This window comes from Prionailurus bengalensis, chromosome B4 (assembly GCF_016509475.1).
Source record: "Prionailurus bengalensis isolate Pbe53 chromosome B4, Fcat_Pben_1.1_paternal_pri, whole genome shotgun sequence".
Lineage (NCBI taxonomy): Eukaryota > Metazoa > Chordata > Mammalia > Carnivora > Felidae > Prionailurus > Prionailurus bengalensis.
The window spans coordinates 63253691-63280198 of record NC_057358.1 but is presented as its reverse complement, the minus strand read 5'-3'; the positions used below and the strand labels follow the sequence as shown (position 1 = coordinate 63280198).

The window sequence follows — 26508 nt, the reverse complement described above, 5'->3', positions numbered from 1 at the left end:
TTTTAGCCCTTCAGATTCAACAGTATGGACAATTTTGAGGGAGAGAAGCTTTCATTTTCTTCTGTTTTTTGGATATACTTTCGAGTATTATATATCTGTATTTTCATTTAGAGAAAAATTTAATACATCCAATTAAGAATTCCTAGTCTTGGAATTGAAAAACGTGAAATGATAGATCTATGTCTTTTCAGAAGTATGAAATAATTATTGTTCCATTATTTATTATAGAGCCCAACTTCTGAATAGAACCAGTAACTAATAGAATCAGGATGTTACAATAGATGGGAATTTGTAGAAGAGGCTGTTTTTCCAGTATCCAAGCACTTTGCAGGTGGCAGCCCCCAGTCCTGTTCCCTGGAGACAGCCTATATAGTGTGCAGACAGAAAGCTGAAAGAAAAGCGTGTTACTGAAAGAGTGCAGCCTATATAGTGTGCAGACAGAAAGCTGAAAGAAAAGCGTGTTACTGCTTAAGAGCAGTTGTCTCTAAAATTTTTCTCACTCACACCATTGATAGAAAATTGAGCATGCATTTCTAATATATGTGAATGATATTTGAATACAAGTTACAGGGAATATATATGTTACGAAACCACATTTACATATATAAAAACAGAAATGTAGAAGGGATGGGATTAAATGTCTATATAAAGTGTTCTAATACACATTATATACATATATACACACACATTTTCATACTATGTATATATTATATACATATATCTATGTATTATTTCCCATTTCAGTACACTGCCTAGGGTACATACCCCTTACTTTTGAAATCATTGCTATAAAGCTGTAGTTCTCAAACTTTGGTATGCATAAGAATCACCAAGGAGCTAGTTCAAATGAAGATTTCTGGACCATAACCCTAGAGATTCTGATAAGCAAAAAAAGAACATATTCATTTATGTCTTTATTCATGGAAGAGATTGTAACCAAAAATTCTCCATTTAAAGTAAAGCGATCTGGAGGAGTGACACTGTGAAGTAAGATAAAGAGAAATAGTTTATACTAACTTTTTCATCTGTCTATACCAGCTATTTGATTTGAGCAATTGAAATGTCAGGATGTTAAGGAAAAGGGCCTATTTTTGGGTGTAGTGAACAGATGAGAAAGCCATGGCTCCAGTTGCCTGTCTAGTATCTCATTCCTAGCTTTAAGGTGACAGGTGGTCTTTTCTTGTGTTTTTAGTTGTGATGTAATGTTAATGACCCTTTTTGAACCAATATTTGGCCATGCAGGATCTTAGATTAAAAAAAAAAATAGGTGGGGCGCCTGGGTGGCGCAGTCGGTTAAGCGTCCGACTTCAGCCAGGTCACGATCTCGCGGTCCGTGAGTTCGAGCCCCGCATCGGGCTCTGGGCTGATGGCTCAGAGCCTGGAGCCTGTTTCCGATTCTGTGTCTCCCTCTCTCTCTGCCCTTCCCCCGTTCATGCTCTGTCTCTCTCTGTCCCAAAAATAAATAAACGTTGAAAAAAAAAATTAAAAAAAAAAAAATAGGGGGCGCCTGGGTGGCTTGGTCAGTTAAGCGTCCGACTTCGGCTCAGGTCATGATCTCATGGTCCGTGAGTTCGAGCCCCGTGTCGGGCTCTGTGCTGACTGCTCAGAGCCTGGAGCCTGTTTCAGATTCTATGTCTCCCTCTCTCTCTGCCCCTCCCCTGTTCACACTCTCTCTCTGTCTCAAAAATAAATAAAAATGTTAAAAAAAATTAAAAAAAAAAATAGTTCTGTAAGATGTCATGGGCCGAATCTGTTTTTCTGGGACCCCCACCACAGCAGCCTGACTTTGTTTGTGCCCGTGGTCCAGTCTCTTTCCATTGTCCTACTTTCCTTTTCTCCATTGCCTGTTTTCATTGCTAATTTACTTATAAGATTTCATTTATTATTAAAACCTAGGTTTAGCTATTACTGCTTTATCTGCTTTATCTTATGCAGGAAGTGAAAGTTAGTATAATCATCCCACCCTAAGAGCCTTCTTGATTGAGAATGATTGAAATAACTTTTGGCGAATTCAAGCATAAATGGAATGTAGTAGAAGGATGTTTGGTAGCTCGCTGAATCCGTGGGAAGGCTGGAATTGGCTGGAGCCAGCATGATTGTGCCATAGAAGTGGTCTGCTGAGAAAGTCAGTGCTGTCTTTGTCCACACTGGGTCCTAGATTGCTGCCCACCACAGTTCAGCCTCCAGCACAGCTGCAAAAAGTAATCTGCAACAGCTTTGTGCCTTCTAGTTTCTCTGTCAAGTTTCAGAGTCCTGGTCTTCAGCATCTGAATATCGGGTTGTGCACACGTGCTGAGCATGTGCAAGGAAATATTGGGCTCCTTTTCTGTCCTGAGCCTTTATAAAGTTAGGAAGAGGCATTTGCTCTCCTTTTCTCCAAGGTGTGGGGTAATGATGAACAGAACTTTCAGATGTTTCATATTCAGATAATGCTGTTTTTCAAGTGATTGTCTTATGTAACAAGTTCTTTCCCAATATCTGTAATTTACATTTTATTTTGTTCTTGGTAAGGCAACTATCTGTCTTATCAGCTTTTGAATATATTGTTTGTTTGTTTTTAATATTTATTTTTTGCGAGAGAGAGAACGAGAATGAGTGGGGGAGGGGCAGAGAAAGATAGAGGATCTGAAGCAGGTGAGGAGAGCCCAAGGCAGGGCTTGAACTCACAAACCTTGAAATCATGACCTGAGCTGAAGTTGGACTCTTAACTGAGCCACCCAGGCTCCCCATGTATATTGTTTTAAATAATGCTACAGGGTCACCTGGCTGGCTCAGTTGGTTGAATGTCCGACTTCTGCTTAGGTTATGATCTCAGTGTTAGGTTCGTGGTTTCTGGCCCCACATTGGGTTCGCTGCTGTCAGCATGGAGCCTGCTTTGAAATATAGATAGTATTCAGATCCTCTGTCCCCATCTCTCTCTCTCTCTCAAAAATAAACATTAAAAAAATTATATTACAGAAAAAACCTCCAAGCTTCCAGAGTGAATATTAGTTCCTTTTAAATAGGAGGGGTGCCTGTGTGGCTCAGTGGGTTGAGCATCCTACTTTGGCTCAGGTCATAATCTCACAGCTCCTGAATTCAAGCCCCACGTCAGGCTCTGTGCTGACAGCTCAGAGCCTGGAGCCTGCTTTGGATCTGTGTCTCCCTCTCTCTCTGCTCATGCTGTACCTCTCTTTCTCAAAAATAGATAAACATTGAAAATTAAAATAAATAAGAGGGAAAAAATCTTTGAACTTAAAAGACTTGCTCAGTGATGAACATGGTGGGAATTATTTGAAAAATTTTCTATTGAGATTTGCATTTTCTGATTGTATGTTTAGATATGATGTACTTTTGACTGAGAGCAATAAGAAATATATATGCAAATACATATATATATACATATATATGCAAATATATTTGCAATATATATGCAAATACAATATTCTCTTTGGACTCTTCTACTTTATAGTGGATATCACTGACTTGAGATAAATTTTAAAATACTGCACAAGTATTACATGATTTGTAAATTGACAAAATACGGTCCAGAACATAGTTTGTAAAAATATGTGAGACCAGAAGATATTGTAGCCTAGCTTAATTAAGCTTTCCAAAGAACATTAATTATTTGTAAGTTAACAGTACTGTGCACAAGAGGTATACAATTCCGTCTTGTACCCATTTCTAATATAGCTTTAGAAGTATAACTATATTTTAGTACACAGTATCAAGAAAATATGTATTTCCAGTATTCTAGGGAAATTTAGTAAAAACAAATCTTTGCCCTGTCCTGTTGGGTAGGGGGCAGATGGAAGGTGGCAAATATGGGAATGCTGAGAAAGGGGTGCTCAAGTATGTTAGGTGCCGAGGAATGTATGCAGGTAGATAGTCTCAATCCTCCCGTCTGTGGTCTTTGTGTTTTAATTTTTGCTGTTTTCTAGCATTCTAACTAGAGATTTTCTTCCTTCTAGAATTCTATGAAGAAATTCTTTCACTGGCCTACAGTTTAACCTGCCATGGCATTTCCCCTCAAATGTGGCAGCTGCTAGGTATATTATATGAGGTGTTTCAGCAGGATTGTTTTGAATACTTTACAGGTATGCCTTTGGCCATGTAACATTTTTGCTTTTCTGTGTCTGGACATTATTTCCTTTGACACATGACGTAAAGACACATACGATTCCGGTACTAATCAGAAAAACAGTTGTTATTTCTCTGTGGAGTAAAGGGTGGTGTTGTTAGAGCAGTGTTTTCCAGAGTTAGGGATACAGGCAGTAGGAAGGAGCCTGTTTCCTGTTGTATCTCAAATTAGTTTGCAGTCAGAACAAATGTGCATACATTAATTCAGTTAGTATTTTCTGAGTACTATCTATATTTCAAGCACTGTTCTAAGTATAGCAGTATAGCAGTGAACAAAATAGACAGCATTGCTCTTTTTTTTTTTTTTTTTTTTTGTTTTCAACGTTTATTTATTTTTGGGACAGAGAGAGACAGAGCATGAACGGGGGAGGGGCAGAGAGAGAGGGAGACACAGAATCGGAAACAGGCTCCAGGCTCTGAGCCATCAGCCCAGAGCCCGATGCGGGGCTCGAACTCACGGACCGTGAGATCGTGACCTGGCTGAAATTGGACGCTTAACCGACTGCGCCACCCAGGCGCCCCAGCATTGCTCTTTTGACGCTTCCATTCTGGTTGGGGGGAGGGAAGGTGGGGAACACACAGATAAGCAAGAAAATACATACTTTGTGAAGTGGTGATGAGTCCTTTAGAGTAAAGGACAAACATTCAGAACAATCACTATAATAAATGGTGAGCATTTTAATCTTCCTGATCCACATTTTCCTCATCTATAAATAGGGCAGATCTGTCACTTTCCTTACTAGCATTTGTGGCTGTGGAGGAAGATAGTAATATGTGGGTGCTATAGAAATATAGCTTCCGTGGGAATCATTTATTTCTACTCCTGTTGCTCAAGTCTCATTGGGATTTTGAATTTTTTTTTCCAGATATGATGCCTCTCCTGCATAATTATGTGACAATAGATACAAATACTTTATTATCTAATCCAAAGCATTTAGAAATACTTTTTACAATGTGTAGAAAGGTAAGCGTGTCCTAATCAGTTGTTGTAGTAGTTCTTAGTAATGTTTGAGTGTTTTACTGCTGGTCACTCTCAATTTGTTTCTTACACCTTTAGTTCTGTATTGCCTTCATCAACATATATTTGCCATTTTGTATTTTCTAATAGAGCTTGAAATTATTATTTGAAAAATTTATATTTGTGTTGTGCTTAAGAATGCTTGCCACTTTTATAGCTGTGTACTTTATAATGGTCAGGGTAAATAATTTTGTTTGTTTTTCCTTCAAAAATGCGAACTTACTACTTGATGAAAGAAAAGTGCTAAGAAAATAAGCACACAGTTTGTCAGTCTTGATTTTTTTAAATTGAATGTGTATATTGGAAACAACTAGATGTATATATTTTGATTATAAATAAGACAAAAAATTGGAATAGTTGGAAAAACAGCATCATTTAGCTCAATACAGGTTGATTTATCAGCCATATACTGGCTACTGTTAGATTCACATGCAAACATGTCTACTGTGTTGTCTTTGTCACAGGTTAGATTTTGCCCTCTATTGGTTGTATCTAGGAATCATTGATGAGTATAAATAATGTTTTCCTTTCTCCTTTAGGTGAATATTTGTATACACATAAATATAAAACTGTATGTTGCATAAAGCTGCCAAATATCTAAGTTTGGCCTTGGAGTTGGGACTAAAGTATCTAGTCTACAACCTGTCTTTCTCACTAAAAGAGATGTGTACCAAGATATGTTAAGAGCTCTGAGCTGACAATCAGCACATCTGATTAAAGTCTCAGTTCAGTTGTAAAGAGCCTGGGAGATTTTGGGAGGTCACTAAGTTTCATCACATATAAATGAAAGGAGTAGAGTCATGATTTTTAAAGACTCCTTTAGCTCTGTAATAACCTAGCTTATTAAATCATAATCACTTGGCAGTGCTTAGTATTTTCTCCTAAGTAGTGTAGACAAGTGCTATTGAGGGAAAGGGAAAGAGAAAGCAGCAAGCAGAAAACATAACAGTCCTACACCCATTAGTACAGCTGCTCTGTATTATAGCTGCTGGGATAAAAGTGATGCTCACAGTAATGTCCTTAGACTTACCAACTAGTTAAAATATATGTCCTATTCTTGGTTTTTAGTAATAACTAATACTTACTGGACTCTTCCTGTATACCAGGTATTTCCTCAGCATTTTATACATATTAACTTATTTTATCTTTACAATATTATGAGGAAGGTATCACCTTTTGGTCAAAGAGGAGACCAAGGTATAATTTTTTGCATCGTGCCTGAGGTTTAGTACATTGTCCTAAGTCACAGAGCTAGTCTTTGTTGGAGCCATATTTGAACCCAGGTGGTCTGGCTCCAGAGCCCATTTTTTAAATTACTAAACATATTTTGTTTCTTCTCCTTTTGGAGGTGGGGACCAAAACCAACCAACAACCAACCAGCCAACCAACCAACAAAAAACCAAGCAAATACAATTTGGGGAAAAAGGAGTGATTTATTTATTCTTTCTGTATTGTACGCCATGATGGGAACAGTAAGACACAGAGGTTAATAAGTTTGTTTGAAAACACAGATAATAAGTGGCAGTGCTGTAATTTGAACCAAGCATTTTGGTTCCAGAGCCCATTTACATTTAGAATCTAGATCTAAATACATTGCCCTAGAGGTAAATTTTAAATTTTATGTAAATAGTGTTGGTTCTTGGTGTTGCCAGCTACCTGCTTAGGATTCAGCTCACTGATCCATCTGTTTTCCAGCTTCCAAAATTTTATAGCTATCTACTTTTTCCTTTTCTCTGTCTTTGTGGATTTATGCCTCTAAAATCTCTTTACTGTCATTTTAATAGTCTTTTGGGAAGTAATAAAATTAAATGGGAATGTTCAATCTGTCTTCTTTACCTGGAATTTCTTTTTAATTCAGTTTTCTTAAATTGTATTTGCCTAGGAAATTATCCAATTAACCTGAGTTTTCAGATATATAAGGAATATAATGTTCTCCATAATATTTACTTATTTTTAATCTCTCCTTTATCTGTATTTGTGTCTTTCTTGTCTTTTGTTTAAACAAATAGCTTAAGTATTTTGTTTGCAACTATCATTTCTAATATTTTTAAAATTTTGTTCTTTTTAAGAATAATTTTGACAGAAGCTGTCTGCTTTGTTGTCTTTATTCATTGAATCTGTTTTTTGTTTCTGTTATTTGTATTGTTTGTATTTTTAATTTCTGTCTCCTCTTTGTTCTTTGGGTTAAGTCTGTTCTTTTTCTTATAGCTTGTGTTTTAACATTTATTAATTTTTTTATATTTCTTAATTTCCAACATAAGCTTGCCTCTACTCTGCGAATGTCTCTTCTGGGAACCTTATTATAAGGCAATTATATTCCAAATTTTATGTATGAACACGTGCATTGTAGAATTGTTTATAATAGTGAAAATACAGCATTGACAATAGAGGAATATCTAGTAAACTGTTATATTTATCTACTGTAATACTTACAGTCCTAAATGGTTATAACATTGATGGAAAATGTTTGTAGTTTAAAGTCCAAATGGAGAAATTAAAAGGTGTGTGATATCAAATTATGGTTATTATTTTGAAAAAAGTGAGTATATATGGACAAGAACTCAAAAGAAACAGAAACTACAGGGTTTGTTTCATTGTTTAAAAGTAAGGTTTTAAAATTTCTTTTCATTTCATTTTATTGGTTTGTTGTTTTGTTGCCTTTAAGGGAAGCTTCGTTTATCTGAAGTTAATTCCTATAGCTTCACTTTACTAATCCAAAGTTAAATAGGTGAATTCTTTCTTCTTAAAAGGAATTAGAGTAGATAAAGAAGATAGATGTACTTTATTTTGACCTTCCTTCTTTTGGATGGGCAAACTTAGAAAGCAAAGCTGCGATTCTAATGTGTGAATTTTTATGAGCTATTTGCTTCATGTACACTCGATTAAATTCTCTGCAGTGCCATTCACTGCTAAGCTAAATTGTGATTACTGTAGGTACTATGTGGAGATGCAGGAGAAGATGCGGAATGTCATGCAGCCAAACTCCTTGAAGTCATCATTCTTCAGTGCAAAGGAAAGGGAATTGATCAGGTAATACATGTATGGAAAGTTTGTACTTGATGTTTATACTGAAATTTTACCTGACTGACATTTTGTTTATATTATATGATGGAAAATTAAAAAGATAGCCTGAAGTTTGTGCTTCCTGGTACAAATCCTATTTAAATGGCAAGGAAAAATACCCATGCAATTTGAAAATTGCACCTTGCATTCTAGCAGAGAAAGAAATAAACAGAAAAATATGTAATAATTTAAGAGGCTATCAAGCGAATCATGAAGGAGATGAATATGTAAATTCTACTTAATTGGTTTCCCAGAGATTTGCATTTTCCCTTTGTTTTTGTAGATTCTATTGAAATATTCTCAGATTTGTTCTTTTAACCAGAAATGAAGATACTGTACAAAAAAGAAAAAGTTTCTTTTACTGATTTAAAAAGTATTATAGGGGCGCCCGGTGGCTCAGTGTCCGACTCTTGATTTCAGCTCGGTTTGTGAGTTTGAGCCCCACATTGGGCTCTGCGGTGACAGCACTGAGCCTGCTTGGGATTCTCCTCTCTCTCTCTCTCTGCCCCTCCCCTGCTCTCTCTCCCTCAAAATAAAATTTTTAAAAAAGTATTCTAAATTTTCAACAAAGATTAATTTGATATTTGGTGTAATCATGGTATGATAGATACTGAGAAAAATAGTCTTCAAGTAAAATTGTGGAGTTGTCTTTTTTTTCTTTCAGTTCTGTAATGTTTGCTCCATGTATTTTTTGGTAACAGCTTTATTGAACTATAATTCATGTACCGTATAATTCACTCATTTACAGTGGATTCAGTGTATTTTAATAGATTCACAGAATCATGCAACTATTCATATAGTCAGTTTTATTTTTTAATTAATTAATTTAAAATTTAAATCCAAGTTAGTTAATATAAATGGTGTAATAATGATTTCAAGAATAGAATTTAGTGATTCATCACTTACTTATAACACCCAGTGCTGATCCCAGCAACTGTCCTCCTTAATGCCCCTTGCCCATTTAGCCCATCCCCATACCCAATACCCCTCCAGCAACCCTCAGTTTGTTCTCTTATGGTTGTCCCCCTCTCTGTTTTTATATTATTTTATATCCCTTCCCTTATGTTCATCTGTTTTGTATCTTAAGTTCCACATATGAGTGAAATCATATGCTATGTCTTTCTCTGACTTATTTTGCTTAACATAATACACTATAGTTCCATCCACACTGTTGCAAATGGCAAGATTTCATTCTTTTTTTGACTGCTGAGTAATATTACACTGTGTATATACATACCACATCTTCTTTATCTTTTCATCTGTTTATGGACATTTGAGCTCTTTCCATACTTTGGCTATTGTCAGTAGTGCTGCTATAAACGTTGGTGGTATGTGCCCCTTTGAAACAGCATACCTGTATCCCTTGGATAAATACCTAGTAATGTAATTGCTGGATTGATTGTAGGGTAGTTCTATTTTTAATATTTTGAGGAACCTCTATAATGTTTTCTAGAGTGGCTGCACCAGTTTGCATTCCCACCAGTGGTGCAAAAGGGTTCCTCTTTGTCTGCATCCTTGCCAATATCTGTTGTTGCCTGAGCTGTTAATGTTAGCTATTCTGACAGGTGTGAGGTGGTATCTCATTGTGGTTTTGATTTGTATTTCCCTGATGATTAGTGATGTTGAGCATTTTTTCATGTGTGTGTCAGCTATCTGGATGTCTTTTTTGGAAAGGTGTCTATTCATGTCTTTTGCCCATTTTTTCACTGGATTATTTGTTTTTGGGGTGTTGAGTTTGATAAGTTCTTTATAGATTTTGGATCTAACCTTTTATCTGATATGTCATTTGCAAATATCTTCTCTTGTTCCATTGGTTACCTTTTAGTTTTGCTGATTATTTCCTTCGCCGTGCAGAAGCTTTTTATCTTGATGAGGTCCCAATAGTTTATTTTTGCTTTTCTTTCCCTTGCCTCCAGAGACATGTCAAGTAAAAAATTGCTGTGGCCAAGGCCAAAGAGGTTGTTGCCTGATTTTTCCTCTAGGATTTTCCTGTCTTACATTTAGGTCTTTCATCCATTTTGGGTTTATTTTTGTGTATGGTGTGAGAAAGTGGTCCAGGTTCATTTTTCTGTGTGTCGCTGTCCAGTTTTCCCAGCACCACTTACTGAAGAGACTGTCTTTATTCCATTGGATATTCTTTCCTGCTTTGTCAAAGATTAGTTGACCATACGTTTGTGGTTCCATTTCTGGGTTCTCTATTCTGTTCCATTGATCTGAGTGTCTGTTCTTGTGCCAGTACCATACTGTCTTGATGATTATAGCTTTGCAATACAGCTTGAAGTCTGGAATTGTGATGCCTCCAGCTTTGGTTTTCTTTTTCAGGATTGCTTTGGTTATTGGGGTCTTTTCTGGTTCCATACAAATTTAAGAATTGTTTATTCTAGCTCTTTGAAGAGTGCTGGTGTTGTTTTGATACGTATTGCATTGAATATGTAGATTGCTTTGGGTAGTATTGACATTTTAACAATACTTGCTCTTCCTATCCAGGAGCATGGAATGTTTTTCCATTTTTTGCGTCTTCTTCAATTTCTTTCATAAGCTTTCTATACTTTTCAGTGTATAGATTTTTCACCTCTTTGGTTAGGTTTATTCCTAGGTATTTTATGGTTACTTTGGTCAGTTTTAGAGCATTCCATCACTATCTCCCAAAGAACTCCTCATTTCCCCTTAACACCTACCCCCCCCCGCCCCCCAGCCTAGGCAACCATTTTTCCGCTTTCTTATTTTAGAGATTTGTCTATTCTAGACATTTCATATAAACAGAATCATGTGGTCCTTTGTGAATGACTTTTCTCACTTAGCATAATGGTTTAAAGGTTCATCCATGTGGTAGCATGCGTACTAGTACTTCATTTCTTTTTATTGCCAAATATTCCATTGTGTGGATATATCACATTTATTTTAGCCATTCATTAGTTGGTGGATTCTTGGATTATATCCACTTTTTTTTTTTTTTAAGTCAGCTCCATCCCCAATGAGGGGCTTGAAGTCATGACTCTGAGATCAGAAGTCATATGCCCTACTGACTGAGCCAGCCAGGCGCCCCTGATTATTCCCACTTTTTGTCTACTGTGAATAATGGTATGCACATTTCTATGCAGATTTTCGTGTGGACATACTTTCATTTCTCTTGGAATATATCTAGGAGTGGTGGTTCTTTGTTTAATTGTTTGAAGAACTGCCAAACTTTTTCCAAAGCAGCTGCACCATTTCCCATTCCTACCAGCAGTGAATGAGGAGGATTCCAATTTGTCTGTATCCTCATCAATTCTTGCTTTGTTGCTCTTGTTTTCTTGATCAGTTTTTTTTTTTCTTATAGCCATCCTTGTAGGTGTGAAGTAGTATATCACAGTTTTGATTTGCATTTGCTTGATGGCTAATGATGTTGAGTATCTTTTCCTATGGCCATTTGTATATCTTTTTTTTTTTTTTTTTTTAGAAATGTCTATTCAGATTCTTGGCCCATTTTAATTAGGTTATTTGTTTATTATTGAGTTATGGGGGTTATTTAAATATTCTAAATTCAAGTCCATTGTCAGATGTACAGTTTGCAAAAATTTTCTCCCAATTTGTGGATTGTGTTACCACTGTCTTAAATCTTTTTTTTTTTTTTTTTTAAGTTTGATTTATTTTGAGATAGAGAGCATGCAAGTGGGGGAGGGTCAGAGAGAGAGGGAGAAAGAGAGAATCCCACACAGGCACCACACTGTCAGCGCAGAGGGGCTTGAACTCACGAACTGTGAGATCCTGACCTGAGCTGAAGTTGGAAGCTCAACCAACTGAGCCCCCCAGGCGCCCCAGTTGTGTTAGCACTTTCTTGATGGTGTCCTTTGAAGCAGTTTTTAATTTTGATGATGCCCAGTTTATCTAATTTTTCTTTTGCTTGTGGTTGGTGGTATATTTAAGAACCTGTTGCTAAATATAAGTTCACAGAGATTTCCTTGTGTTCTCTTCGAAAAGTTTTATGGTTTTAGCTGCAACATTTAGCTCTTTAATTCGTTTTGAGTTAAATTTTCTGTGTGGTATGAGAAAGGAGTTAATTCATTATTCTGCATGTGGATAGCAAGTTGTCTCAGTACTATTTGTTGAAAAAACTATTCTTTCCCTATTGAATTGTCTTAGCACCCTTGTCAAATGAATTGACTATAAAGGTGAGGGTTCATTTCTGTATTCTCATTCTATTTGATTGATTTTTTTTTTTTTCTTTAAGCCAGGACTACACTATCTTTATTAAATTTTGAAATTAGGAAGTTCTAGTCTTCCAGTTTTGTTCTTTTGCAAGACTGTTGTGACTATTCTGGGTTCCTTGAGTTTCCATGTGAAATTTAGGGCAGCTTGTCAATTTCAGCAAAGAAGTCAGCTGGTATTGTGAGAGGCATTGTGCTGAATCTGTAGAATCATTGTAGATCTGGGAAATACTGCCATTTTAGGAATACTTAGTCTTTTATCCCCTGAACATGGGATCTCTTTGCTTATGTTTAGGTCAAATTTCTTCTAAAAATGTTTAGTTTTCACAGTATAAGTTTTGCAGTTCTTTTGTTAAAATATTCATAGTTTAGTCTTTTTAATGCTATTGTAAATGGAATTATTTTCTTAATTCCATTTTCAAGTTTAATTGCCCATGTTTAGAAATACATTTTAAAAATATGTATTTATTGTGTATCCTGCAACCTTGCCAAGCTTGTTTATTAGATTAATGTTTCAGTAAACTTTTTAGGATTACCAGTCTGGGTGCTTTTTATTTTTCTCGCCTAATTGCCTTGGCTAGAACCTCTAGTGCAATGTTGAACAGATGTGGTGAAAGGAGAGGTGTTGTTCCTAATCTTAGGGGGAAACATTCCTTTCACCATTAAGTCTGATGTTAGCTGTGGGTTTTTCATAGACGCTTTTTATCAGGTTGAGGGAGTTCCTGTTTGTTTGTACTTTGTTGACTATTTTTATCAGGAAGCATGTTGAATTTTGTCAAATGGCTTTTTCTACACCTTTATTATAGGTGTATTCATATTTCTATTTATTTTTGAGTTAATTTCAGTAGTTTGCATCTTTCTAGGAATTTGTTGGTGTAATTTATGTTAACTAATTTGTTGGCATGAAGTTCATATTTTTTTTATTTCTGTAGGTTGGTAGTATGTTCCCAGTCTTGGTAATTAGTGTCTTCTCTCTCTCTTTTTTATCTTTTGGTCAGTTGAGCTAAATAAAGGTTTTCCAATTTTGTCGATCTTTTCAAAGAACCAATTTATGGTTTTGTTCACTATTGTTTTTCTGTTTTCTATTTCATTAGTTTCTGGTTTAATCTTTACCATTTATTCTCTTCCATTTTCTTTGAGTTTAGTTTGCTCTTTTATTTCCAGTATCTTATTTTTTTAAGTTTATTTATTTATTTTGAGAGAGAGAGAACACATGTGTGTGCACAAGTGGGGGAGGGACAGAGAGAGGGAGAGACAGAATCCTAAGCAGGTTCTGCACTTGGGGCTCAAACTCACAAACTGTGAGATCATGACCTGAGCCAAGATCAAGAGTTGGACCCTTAGCCAACTGAGCTGGTCAGGTATCCCTATTTCCAGTATCTTAAGGTGGAAGGTTATGTTATGATTTGAATTATTATTATTTTTTTTTTAATTTTTTTTCCACGTTTTTTTAATTTATTTTTGGGACAGAGAGAGACAGAGCATGAACGGGGGAGGGGCAGAGAGAGAGGGAGACACAGAATCGGAAACAGGCTCCAGGCTCCGAGCCATCAGCCCAGAGCCTGACGCGGGACTCGAACTCACGGACCGCGAGATCATGACCTGGCTGAAGTCGGACGCTTAACTGACTGCGCCACCCAGGCGCCCCTTGAATTATTTTTTAAATACATCTGCAGCTATAAATTTTCCTCTAAGTGCTGTTTTAGCTATATTCATTTAACTCAAAATATGTTCTCATTTTTTTGGTGGTTTATTCTGGACCCATTGGTTATTTAGGAGTGTGTTAATTTGCAAGTATTTGTGAATTTCCCAAATTCTGTTATTGATTTTTTTTTAATGTTTATTTTTGAGAGAGAGAGCACATGTGCGCACACTCACAAGCTGGTGGGGAGCAGAGAGAGAGGGGGACAGGGGATCTGAAGGGGGCTCTGTGCTGACAGCAGAGAGTCCAGTGTGGGATTTGAACTCATGAACTGTGAGATCACAACCTGAGCTAAAGTTGGATGTTTGACCAGTTGACTGAGCCACCCAAGTACCCCTCTGTTATTATTTCTAATTTTACTCCATTGTGATTAGAGAACATACTTTCTATAATTTCATTCTTTTTAAATGTAATGGGACTTGTTTTATGGCCCCAAATATAGTTTGTCCTGATACTGTTCCATTGCATTTAAGAATAATATGTATTCTGCTTTTGTTGGGTGGAATGTTGTATAGATTTTTGTTAGATCTAGTTGATTTATAATGTTGCTTAAGGGTCTTATCTACTTGCTGATCTTCTACTTATCCATTATTTTTAAAAAATATTTTTATTTTATTTTAGAGAGGGTGAGGGAGAGGGGAGGGAGAGAGAGAGAGAGAGAGAGAGAGAGAGAGAGAGAGAATGAATGAATGAATGAATGAATGAATCTTAAGTAGGCTCCATGCTAAGTATGGAGCCTGATGTGGTTCTTAGTCCCACAATCCTGAGATCATACCTGAGCCGAAACCAAGAGTTGGTTTCTCAACCGACTGTGCCACTTGGGCACGCCTACTCATCCATCATTGTTCTTTATTTAAAAAATTCTTTTTTCATGTTTATTTTGAGAGAGAGAGAGAGAGAGCGAGCGAGAGCACAAGTGGGGGAGGGGCAGAGAGAGAGAATCCCAAGCAGACTCTGCGCTGTTGGTAGAGCCTAAATGAGGGCTTTAATTCATGAACTGTGAGATCATGACCTGAGCTGAAACCAAGAGTCAGATGCCTAATGGACTGAGCCACCCAGGCATCCCTCATCCATTATTGTTCTATCCATCATTGAAAGTTAAGTCTCCAACTGTTGTTGAATTTGTCTATGTCTCCCTTTTTTTCTGTCAGTTTTTGCTTCAGATATTTTAGAGCTCTGTTTTTAGGTACATGTATGTTTATAAATGCTATATCTTCCTGAGTTCACCCCTTTTTCAATAAAAATGTTTCTCTTTGTCTCTAGTAACATTTTTTTTTGTTTTAATGTCTATATTGTCTAATAGTAGTATAGCCACTCTGACTTTCTTATGGTTGCTGTTTGCATATCTTTTTTCATCATTTTACTTTTAAGCTATTTATATTTTTGAATCTAAAGTGTGTTTCCTGTAGATAGCATATAGATGAATCTTGTTTTTTTATTTTTATTTATTTTTATTTTTTTACGTTTATTTATTTTTGGGACAGAGAGAGACAGAGCATGAACGGGGGAGGGGCAGAGAGAGAGGGAGACACAGAATTGGAAACAGGCTCCAGGCTCTGAGCCATCAGCCCAGAGCCTGACGCGGGGCTCGAACTCACGGACCACAAGATCGTGACCTGGCTGAAGTCGGACGCTTAACCGACTGCGCCACCCAGGCGCCCCGAATCTTGTTTTTTTAAATCCAACTTGACATTCTCTTTTGATCGTTTAATCTATTAATATTTAATGTTATTGTTATGCATGGATTTAGTCTGTCATTTTTTATTTTATATATCTCATTTTTCCCCCATTCTTTTTTTACTGCTTTCTTTTGAAATAGTTAAATATTTTCTTAAAAAATTTTTTTTAAAAAAATTTATTTTTGAGAAACAGAGCTTGAGTGGAGGGACAGAGAGAGGGAGACACAGAATCTGAAGCCGGCTCCAGGGTCTGAGTTGTCAGCACAGAGCCTGATGTGGGGCTTGAACTCACGAACCTTGAGATCATGAGCTGAGCTGAAGGCAGATGCTTAACTGACTGAGCCACTTAGGTGCCCTAAGTAAATATTTTCTAATGTCACATTTTAATTTCTTTAATTTTTTTTTCACTATTTAAAAAATTTTCCGGGTGCTTGGGAAGCTCAGTTGGTTAAGCATCCAATTCTTGATTTTAGCTCAGGTCATAATCTCCTGGTTGTGAGATCAGACCCAGCATCAGGCTTCTTGTTGGGCGTGTAGCTTGCTTAAGATTCTCTCTCTCCCTCTCCCCCTGGCTCTCCACAGCTTGTGTGCACATGTGCTCTCTCTCTCAAAAAAATTTTTTTTCTTAGTGGTTGCTCTAGGGCTTACTGTATACATCTTATTAGAATCTACTTCAGATTTAGGTTAACATAATTTTAGTGAGAAATAGATGCATTACTCCTATATAGCTCTATCTCTTCTTCCTCCTTTTTATACTATTACTGTTATATATATTACGTTTATATATGTTATAAACCTAAAAATAGTTATTTTTTGTAATTTTATGTTAAAGAAGCTAAGAAAGGCAAGCCAAGTATATGTTTATAGAGTTTGCCATGTTAACTCTCTTATTTACCATTTCTCAATTCTTTTCATTTGTTCCTTTGGATTGGAGTTACCATCTGGTGTCATTTGCTTTCTCCAGTAAAATGTTTCTCCTATTTCCTTTGTATTGTTAATATTGAATATATTACATTTCTATATTTTATAGTCCCAGCAATACAATTTTAAAATGTTATTTTATGCAATTGCTTTTTCTTCTCTATTTTTCTTTTTTTTTTTTAATTGCATTTCATTTTTAAAACATTTAAGAGGAGAAAGTCAAAGAAATAGTGTTTTTCTATTTTTGAAAATTACATAATTACATTTACGGGAGCTTGTGTGTATGTGTGCGCATGTGTGTCTTTGAATAACCTTCTGGGTCACTTGCTTTTAGCTTGAACTTCCTTTAGTAAGTTCAGGGTAAGGTCTGATAGCAGTGAATTCTCTGTTGTTGTTTTCTGAGAGTATTTTATTTTACTTTCAGTTTTGATAGACAGTTTTACTGAATTCTTGGTTTTTTCTTTCAGCAATTTGAATATACCATCACCCTGCCTTCTGGTCTCCATTGTTTCTGATAAGAAACATTGATTAACATTGATTAATCTTGTACTTGGTCGCTATGTATGTTTTTTCTCATGCTGCTATAAATGTTATCTCTTTGTCTTTTACCATTTTTACTATGAAATGTCTTTGTATTTATCTTACTTGGATTTGTTGACTTTCTTGGATATATAGATTGTTTTTTATCAGACTGGGAATGTTTCCAGCCATTATTTCTTCAAGTATTTTTTCTTCTTTTTCTCTCTTCTCTCCTTCTGATTCTCCCTCTACATGTACATTGGTGTGCTTAATGGTGTTCCACATTTCTTTGAGGCTCTGATAATTTTTCTTTATTCTGTCTTTTCTCTGGTGTTTGGATTACATACTCTTTTTCAATCTATCTTCAGGTTTGCTTATTCTCTCTTCTGCCAGTTCAGATCTATTGTTGAGCCCTTCTAATTAATTTCATTTTTTTTTAAGTGAGCTCCATGATGAACGTGGGGCTTGAACTTAGAACCCCATGATCAAGAGCTACATACTCTACTGTCTGAGTCAAGTGCCCCTATAGCATTTTTTAACTCTAGAATTTCCATTTGATTCTTTTTTGCAATTTGCATGTCCTAATAGATATTTTCTGTTTGATGAGACATGGTCATCATAGCTTCCTGTATTTTAAAGATGTTTTCTTTTAGGAGTGTCTGGGTGACTCAGTTTAGCATCCGACTTCAGCTCAGGTCATGATCTTGTGGTCTGTGGGTTCAAGCCTGAAACCTGCTTTGGATTCTGTGTCTCCCATTCCCTCTACCCTCCTCCTGATCATGCTCTCTTTCTCAAAAATAAATAAGCATTAAAAAAATGTTTTATTTTTTAAACATTTATAATGGCTGTTTTGAGGTTTTCAAAGCCCATGTTTGAGTTAGTTCTGACCCCAGGAGGATTCTTCTTGACTGTCTCTTTCCTGTTTTTCTCATGTGAACTTCTAGCTTACGGTTTATCTTTTTATTTTAATTAGGAGGAACCACCAGCCTCCTCTTATTTGCTGCTTACCACCAAGTTCTCCATTATTTTTGAGAAGAGTGACCCTCCAGCCTCCTTTCCGGGTTGATAAAGTTTTACATGTATTTTTGAAGGCTCATTTTCTCCTTCAACGAGTACTGTTTTAGGTGATGTAGGTGAGGTAGAAAGACATTATGATATCAACAGAACAAGGAGATAGTAAAGAACGGAACTTGAGTGAAAGTAGAGAAGGGTTCAGTTCTGTTGACTGGCTTTTGGAAAGTCCTCAGCAGTAGAATCTAATCATGCCTGGAAGGTGTGGAATATACCCATACCAAAGAGTTCAGAATCTCTCCTCTAAGCCAGAAGTAGGGAAGCTATGGCCCGTGGGCCAAATCCAGCCTGTGACCTGTATGTATGGCCTAGGAATGAAGAGTGGTTTTTACATTTTTGAAGGGATGTCTAAAGAAAAAAAAAGTGTGCAACAGAGACTGTGTATAGCCTGCAAAGTTGAAAGTATTATTAAATATCTACTGTAAGTTTACCAACCCTTGCTGTAAGCAATTGAACAGAGAATCCATTGAGCAGAGAAACGACATGATCAAAGTTAGGGACTTAGAATAATGAGTTTGCTAGCAGTAGCCTTAATCTAAACTGGTCTTCTGCATACACTGGCTGTGAAGAGGAGCAAGGAGGCTATTGCTACTTGCAGTCTGAGGGTACTGCTTCTGTTCTAGGGGAGAAGCATTGGAAAGAGAAACCTAGAATAAGATTTATAGTGGGTGCCATTGCAAACATTGCATAGAAAACACCTGAAAAAACAAGGTGTTAGATGAGGAGGCCAGGGAAAAGCTTGAGAGCACAGGTTTTCTTTCGAAAGTTATAAAGATGACTTTTCCCACAGTTACAGATTGTATGGATACCAGTAGATGGGAATAGAGTGATGATATTACTCAAACTGTGACCATTTAATGGTATTAGTAGGTGTTCATTACAAAAAAGTATTCAATGGTCAGATAAGTCTAGGAAATACTAGATAAAACAATATTCAACAGATTTCATTATTGCTTGACTTCTTGTGCCTTTATCTGAAAATGTGTCTAAGAGTGTGTTAGTATCTGTGTATTCCAAATTAATTTAACTCTGGAATGTTTTTGTTTTCCAAACCCAAGGAACATCTAATGTTGTGAAAGTGCTGTTTGAATAATGCTCGAGAGATGTCTTGAGGTAGAAAGAAGGGGTGTGGAAGCTTAAATCCAATAGCTTTATCTTTTCAGTAAAGTAGGAGAGGTTGTGGAAAGTGGAACAAGTTGAAATTTCATTTGGAGGAGTCTGATAGGTAATAAAAAGTTGAATTAAAGAATTGCTTTTATTGAAAATAGAACTACCCTACGGTCCAGCAATTGCTCTACTAGGTATTTACACAAAGGATCCAAAAATACTAATTGGAAGCAAGGATACATGCACCCCAGTGTTTATAGTAGCATTATCAACAATAGCCCAATGGAAAGAGCCCAAATTCCCATCGACTGATGAATGGATAAAGAAGATGTGGTGTGTGTGTGTGTGTGTGTTTGTGTGTGTGTGTATATATATACACATATATATACACACACACATATATACACACACACATACACACACACACACACACACATATATATATATATGATGATGATGGAATATTAGCCATAAAAAGAAGAGTGAAATCTTGCCATTTGCAATGATATGGATGGGGCTAGAGAGTGTTATGCTAAGCGAAATAAGTCAGTAAGAGAAGGACAAATAGCATATGATTTTACTCATGTTTGGAATTTAAGAAACAAAACAAATAAACATGGGAAAAAAAGAGAAGCAAACCAAGAAACAGATTCCTGAATATAGAGAACAAACTGATGGTTACCAGAGGGGAGGTGGGTAGGGAGATGAGTTAAATGGATGATGGGGAATAAGGAGGGTACTTGTGATGAACACTGGATGTTGTATGTAAGTGTTAAATCACTAAATTCTATACCTGAAGCTGAAAAAAAAAATGCTTTTAGCTGGATAGATCCATTTGAAGTTAGCAAATAAAATTTTCTAGTATAATACAGTGGGTTTTTGCTCCTAAAACTGGGTTCCAGAGGGATTGGAAAGTTGGTATTTCTATGTCAGAAAGTTAGGGTCACTAGGGAATCTTGAATGTTAGGGAAGCTACAGTTCTGGTGCACTTAAGTAGAGCTGCACGGCTGTATTGCCTTGAAATTACATTCGTCTTATTTCCTGTAACTTGGTAGTTAGATCTAGAGATTTGGTTAGATGCATTTGTGATACTTTGGGCAAGAATGCTTCATAGATGGTGGTTTCTATTTCTACCAGGAGGCACAGAATGTCTGGTTGTCTCTCATCTTATGATGTTACTGCTGTTGGTGGTGATTATTCTGTCATTTCTTTTTCATTTATTAGCTGAAATATTTCTATGAAATGTTTTTCGTCAGTTATTGGGGTTACTCTGAGGAACAGTTTGAGTATTTCCTTTTATTTTCTATGATTCAAGATAATAAGTTTGTTTCCTAACATTCTCCAAAGATGACCAGTGAGGTGTTTTGATTTTTTTTTTTTTTTTTGCTTTTTAAATAGTATTATGAACTTACAGGTTCAAATTTGTTTGATGTATTTCCGTGTATTTCAGGTATACAAAGTTGCTTAAACTTGGGCCAGTTGGGAGCATACATGCCCACCTTAAGTGACTCCAGTAGTGTTTAGTAGTTTTCTTGCTGTCTGGTATGACTAGATGTTCCAGGTTCATCTTGTACATGTCCTGCCCTACCTTGGGAAATGGTATTTAAGACTATAAACACAAGGGATATTTATTGTTAATGAGTTGGTCATTATTTCCAAAGAGAGCCAAGAAATACATATTGTATCATTTTAAGATTTACTTATCATTAGCACACACAGACATTTCCAGTTCAAATTCAGGACTGCGTTATTTTTACTTAACCTAATTGATCTGAATCTGTATCTGCCATACCCGAAATCCTGGTTCTCATCATAAGTATTCACTTTCTTTATCCCACTAATATGGACGTACAGTCTCAGAGTAATTATACCAACATTATCTCTAACATATGATGATTATTAACAGTTTAAAATTTTTTACTGGCTGTTTTTATCTCCAGGGTATGTCCATATGCTAGGAATATATATAGCCAAAATATAGTCAGATCATAAATTTTAAAGTCATTTAAAATAATCGCTGTTTGATTCATTTATTTCATTTTATTTTAACTTTTAGGAATTGCTTTAATTTTTTTTCTAACTATATAAAACATGTACATAATTCTGAAATCTAATTTATGAAACAAGGTGTATTCAGAGAAGTCTGGCTTCCATCCCTCTCCCCTCTCCCCTTATTCTCTCTCCCTGTCTGCCCACCCCCAGTGTTTAGTTATCCTTTCATTTTAAAAAGTAAGCAGGGGCGCCTGGGTGGCTCACTCTGTTAAGTGTCTGACTTTGTTTGGCTCAGGTCATGATCTCACGGTTTGTGGGTTCGAGCCCTGTGTCGGGCTCTGTGCTGACAGCTCGGAGCTTAGAGCCTGAAGCCTACTGTGCATTCTGGGTCTCCCTCTCTCTCTGCCCCTGCTACGCTTGTGCTCTGTCTCTCTCTCTCAAAACTAAACATTTAAGATAAAATAAAAGGTAAGCAAAGAGGTGTATTCATTCTTCCTTCCTCACCTTTTTCTTTCCTCACCTTTTATTTATTTATTTTTTTTAATTTTTTTTTTTTTTCAACGTTTATTTATTTTTGGGACAGAGAGAGACAGAGCATGAACGGGGGAGGGGCAGAGAGAGAGGGAGACACAGAATCGGAAACAGGCTCCAGGCTCCAAGCTGTCAGCCCAGAGCCCGATGCGGGGCTCGAACTCCCGGACCGCGAGATCGTGACCTGGCTGAAGTCGGACGCTTAACCGACTGCGCCACCCAGGCGCCCCTTTTCCTCACCTTTTAAACAGCCGCATACTGTACATATTTTTTTTCCCATCTTACCTTCTTCACATAATGATATATCCATCCTGTAGATCACTCCATAGTAGTATATAGAAGTATTCTGCATAATCTGTCCCCACAATTGATGGTGTATTAATGTAAAAGGATAATTTTAGTTTTATTAGTTTTAAAACCTCAGAGTTTCTTTGTATTCTTAATGGCTTTGCAAGTAATAATAAACATTTGTTAAAATGAAACTTTATTATTAAAGTATCTCAAGAAGAGCTTTTCAAGTTTAGTTTACATTTTCTTATGGCTTCATTGATTTACTATAATTATTTTACCATAATAATTTAAAATTTTTTTAATTTAAAAATTTTCACAGCGTAATGTTAGTTTCAGGTGTACAATATAGTGATTCAGCCCTTCCATGCAACACGCTGTGCTCATCAAAAGTGCCCTCCTTACTTACCCTCTTGCACTGTTGGTGGGAATGCAAACTGGTGCAGCCGCTCTGGAAAACAGTGTGGAGGTTCCTCAAAAAATTAAGAATAGACCTACCCTATGACCCAGCAGTAGCACTGCTAGGAATTTACCCAAGGGATACAGAAGTACTGATGCATAGGGGCACTTGTACCCCAATGTTTATAGCAGCACTCTCAACAATAGCCAAATTATGGAAAGAGCCTAAATGTCCATCAACTGATGAATGGATAAAGAAATTGTGGTTTATATACACAATGGAGTACTACGTGGCAATGAGAAAAAATGAAATATGGCCTTTTGTAGCAACGTGGATGGAACTGGAGAGTGTGATGCTAAGTGAAATAAGCCATACAGAGAAAGACAGATACCATATGGTTTCACTCTTATGTGGATCCTGAGAAACTTAACAGAAACCCATGGGGGAGGGGAAGGAAAAAAAAAAAAAAAGAGGTTAGAGTGGGAGAGAGCCAAAGCATAAGAGACTCTTAAAAACTGAGAACAAACTGAGGGTTGATGGGGGGTGGGAGGGAGGGGAGGGTGGGTGATGGGTATTGAGGAGGGCACCTTTTGGGATGAGCACTGGGTGTTGTATGGAAACCAATTTGACAATAAATTTCATATAGTGAAAAAAAAATAAAGAGTTATTGGACAAAAAAAAAAGTGCCCTCCTTAATTCCCATCACCTGTTTAACCCATCCCCCCACTCACCTCCCCTCTGGTAACCATCAGTTTGTTCTCTATATTTGAGTCTGTTCTGGGTTTGCCTCTGTCCCTTTTTCCTTTGCTCATTTGTTTCTTAAATTCCACATATGAGTGAAATCATATGGTATTTGTCTTTCTCTTACTGACTTATTTTGCTGAGCATTATACTCTCTAGTTCCATCTGTGTCATTACAAGTGGCAAGATTTCATTCTTTTTTATGGCTGAATATTCTATTTGTGTGTGTGTGTGTGTGTGTGTGTGTGTGTGTGTGTGTGTATGTATACATATATATACACACACCACATCTTCTTTATCCATTCATCAACTGATAGACACTTGGGCTGCTTCCATAATTTGGCTATTGTAAATAATGGTGCTATAAGCAGGGGTGCATGTATCCCTTTGAATCAGTGTTTTTGTTTTTTGGGTAAATACCCAGTAGTATGATTACTAGATCGTAGGGTAATTGTATTTTTAACTTTTTGGGGAACCTTCATACTGTTTTCCACAAGTGGCTGCACCAGTTTTCATTCCCACCAACACTGTAAGAGGGTTTCCCTTTCTCCCATAGTAATAATTTTTAATGTAGCCTACATCCTACATGTGTTGTGCTATCTGAATGCTCTGTATTGGAATTTGAGAAGAAACCAGTAGGGTTAATCAAACATCAAACTAGTCATCCCTTTATAAAGTCTCAATTTTTTTTTAACGTTTATTTATTTTGAGAGAGAGAGAATGAGAATGAGCAGGGGAGGGGCAGATAGGGAGAGAGAATCCCAAGCAGGCTCCACAACCAGTGGGGAGCCAAACATGGGGCTTGATGTCACGACTGTGGGATCATGACCTGAACCGAAATCGGGAGTTGGACACTTAACCTAGACTGAGACACCCAGGCGTCCCTAAAATCTCAATCGTAAAACTAAAACACATAACTATACATGGTACTTTTATGTATCCTCCTAAATAAGGCTAGTTAGTATTCTGCTGCTCCTAATATATTTATAACTTGGACCACAAAAAAATATTAAATTTAACTCGTAAATTTCTACGTGAAACTTTGTTGTTTAATAGAGTATTATTTAGAGCAGTTACAGGTTCACAGCAAAATTGAGCAGATGGAACAGATATCCCATATACCCCTTACCCACACATGCATAGTTTCGTCCATTATCAACATATACACGAGGGTGGTACATTGGTTATGGTCGATGTGCCTATGTTGATAATGCATCGTTATCACCCAGAGCCCACACTGGACACTAGGCTTCATTCTTGGTGTTGTATATTTCATGGGTTTGGACAGATGTATAATGATATGTAACCGCCATTCTAGTAACATACAGAGTGTCTTCACTGCCTTCAACCACCTCTGTGCTCTGCCTAGTCCTCCAATCCTCCCTGAGGATTAAAGTTTAATTTTATTTATTTTTTATTTTTTTATTTTTTTCTGCTAAAGTTTAATTTTAAAATGAGCTTATATTAACACCTCAGGATTTTATTTTACACAAATCATTTCAGCCCATCCCTTTTAGTGAAAATAACTATTAGGAACTAGTTCTTTAAAAAAAATTTTTTTTGTTTATTTTTTTTGAGAGAGAGTGAGCAAGAGAGAGCGTGTGAGTGGTGGAGGGGTAGAGAGAGAGAGAGGACAGAGGATCTGAAGTGGGCTCTGTGCTGACAGCTTGGAGCCCGAAACCTGCTTCAGATTCTTTGTTTCCCTCTCTGCCCCTCCACCACTCACACTCTTTCCCTCTCTCTCTCTCTCTCAAGAATAAATAAAAACATTAAAAAATTTTTAAAAAAAGGAAATACTTCTAATGAAAGTGGTTCATCAATGGTAGAATTGCCTTCATTTTCAAATGCGAAGTCTACAATTTTTTCTTCAGTCTTTTATTAATAGGAATTTTCTTATTTTTATTTTATTGAGATAATATAACATAATGATTTGATATTTATATATGTTGTAAAATGATCACATAAGTCTAGTTATATCCAGCACCATACACAGTTACAAATTGTTTTTCTTTGTGATAAGATCTGTTAATATCTACTCTTAGCAACTTTCAAATATGTAATACAGCATTACTATTGTTTTTTGAGAGAGAGAGTGAGCAAGTGAGGGAGGGGCAGGGGGGGGGAGAGAGAGAATCCCACAAGGGGCAGAGAGAGAGAGAGAGAGAGAGAGAGAGAGAGAAGCAGGGCTCAACCAAAGCAGGGCTCAAACTCATGAACTGTGAGATCATGACCTGAGCTGAAGTCAGATGCTTAACTGACTGAGCCACCCAGGTGGCTGTAATACAGCATTATGAAAATGTAGTCACCATGCTGTACTTTACATTCTGTGATTTAGGAATTTTCTTTCTCAAGAGAAATTCTGGTCATGTCATGCTTATTTATTTTCTAAGTCCCATTTAATCTGATTTCACAAAAATTCCAACCTAGTCATTTTACCTTAAATGTGGAAGTGGCTGGGTCTATATTTGGATTGTTGCCATCGTTTGAGTGTGGATTCTTGTGGGATAGTCTTCACTGTAATCTGCACTCAAAAAGGAAGGAGACTTGTTGGGGCATCTGGGTGGCCCAGTTGATTAAGTGTCTGATTCGGTTTAGGCTCAGGTCACGATCATAGTTTGTGAGATTGAGCCACATATCAGGCTCTGCGCTGACAGCACGGAGACTGCTTGTGATTTTCCCTTTCCCTCTGCCCTTCCTTCACTCTGTCTTTCAAAATAAATAAATAAACATTAAAAAAGAGAAGGGAAGGAGACTTCCTCTCACTGCTCTAGGACCTTTTTTTGGCCATTTAATCTCTGGGCTTTATGAGAATATAAATTTGTTTAATACCATAAGAACAAGGTAAGCAATTATTTGAGAATACTCTCTACCAACATACTGCTTTCTATAAAAGTTGCCTGGTTTCTCTGTGTATGGCTGACTCTCTTCTTTATTGTTTTCTCTAGTGCATTCCTCTCTTTGTTCAACTTGTTTTGGAGAGACTAACCCGAGGAGTGAAAACTAGTGAGCTCCGCACCATGTGTCTTCAGGTTGCCATTGCTGCCTTGTACTACAACCCTGATTTGCTGCTACATACTTTAGAACAAATTCAGTTGCCTCACAATCCTGGACCGTTAACTGTACAGTTTATAAATCAGTGGATGAACGATACGGATTGTTTTCTTGGG

General features: G+C 36.7%; 1 protein-coding gene across 1 annotated transcript in view; it reads left to right on the top strand.

The window, feature by feature from the left end:
• Positions 1 to 26508, top strand: part of IPO8 (importin 8) — an 86277-nt gene that overhangs the window by 40177 nt on the left and 19592 nt on the right. Inside the window, exons 18-21 of the mRNA XM_043562585.1 lie at positions 3954 to 4079; positions 4989 to 5086; positions 8075 to 8170; positions 26287 to 26507. Coding sequence (XP_043418520.1) covers positions 3954 to 4079; positions 4989 to 5086; positions 8075 to 8170; positions 26287 to 26507 — 541 coding nt within the window. The remainder of the gene's footprint in view (positions 1 to 3953; positions 4080 to 4988; positions 5087 to 8074; positions 8171 to 26286; position 26508) is intronic.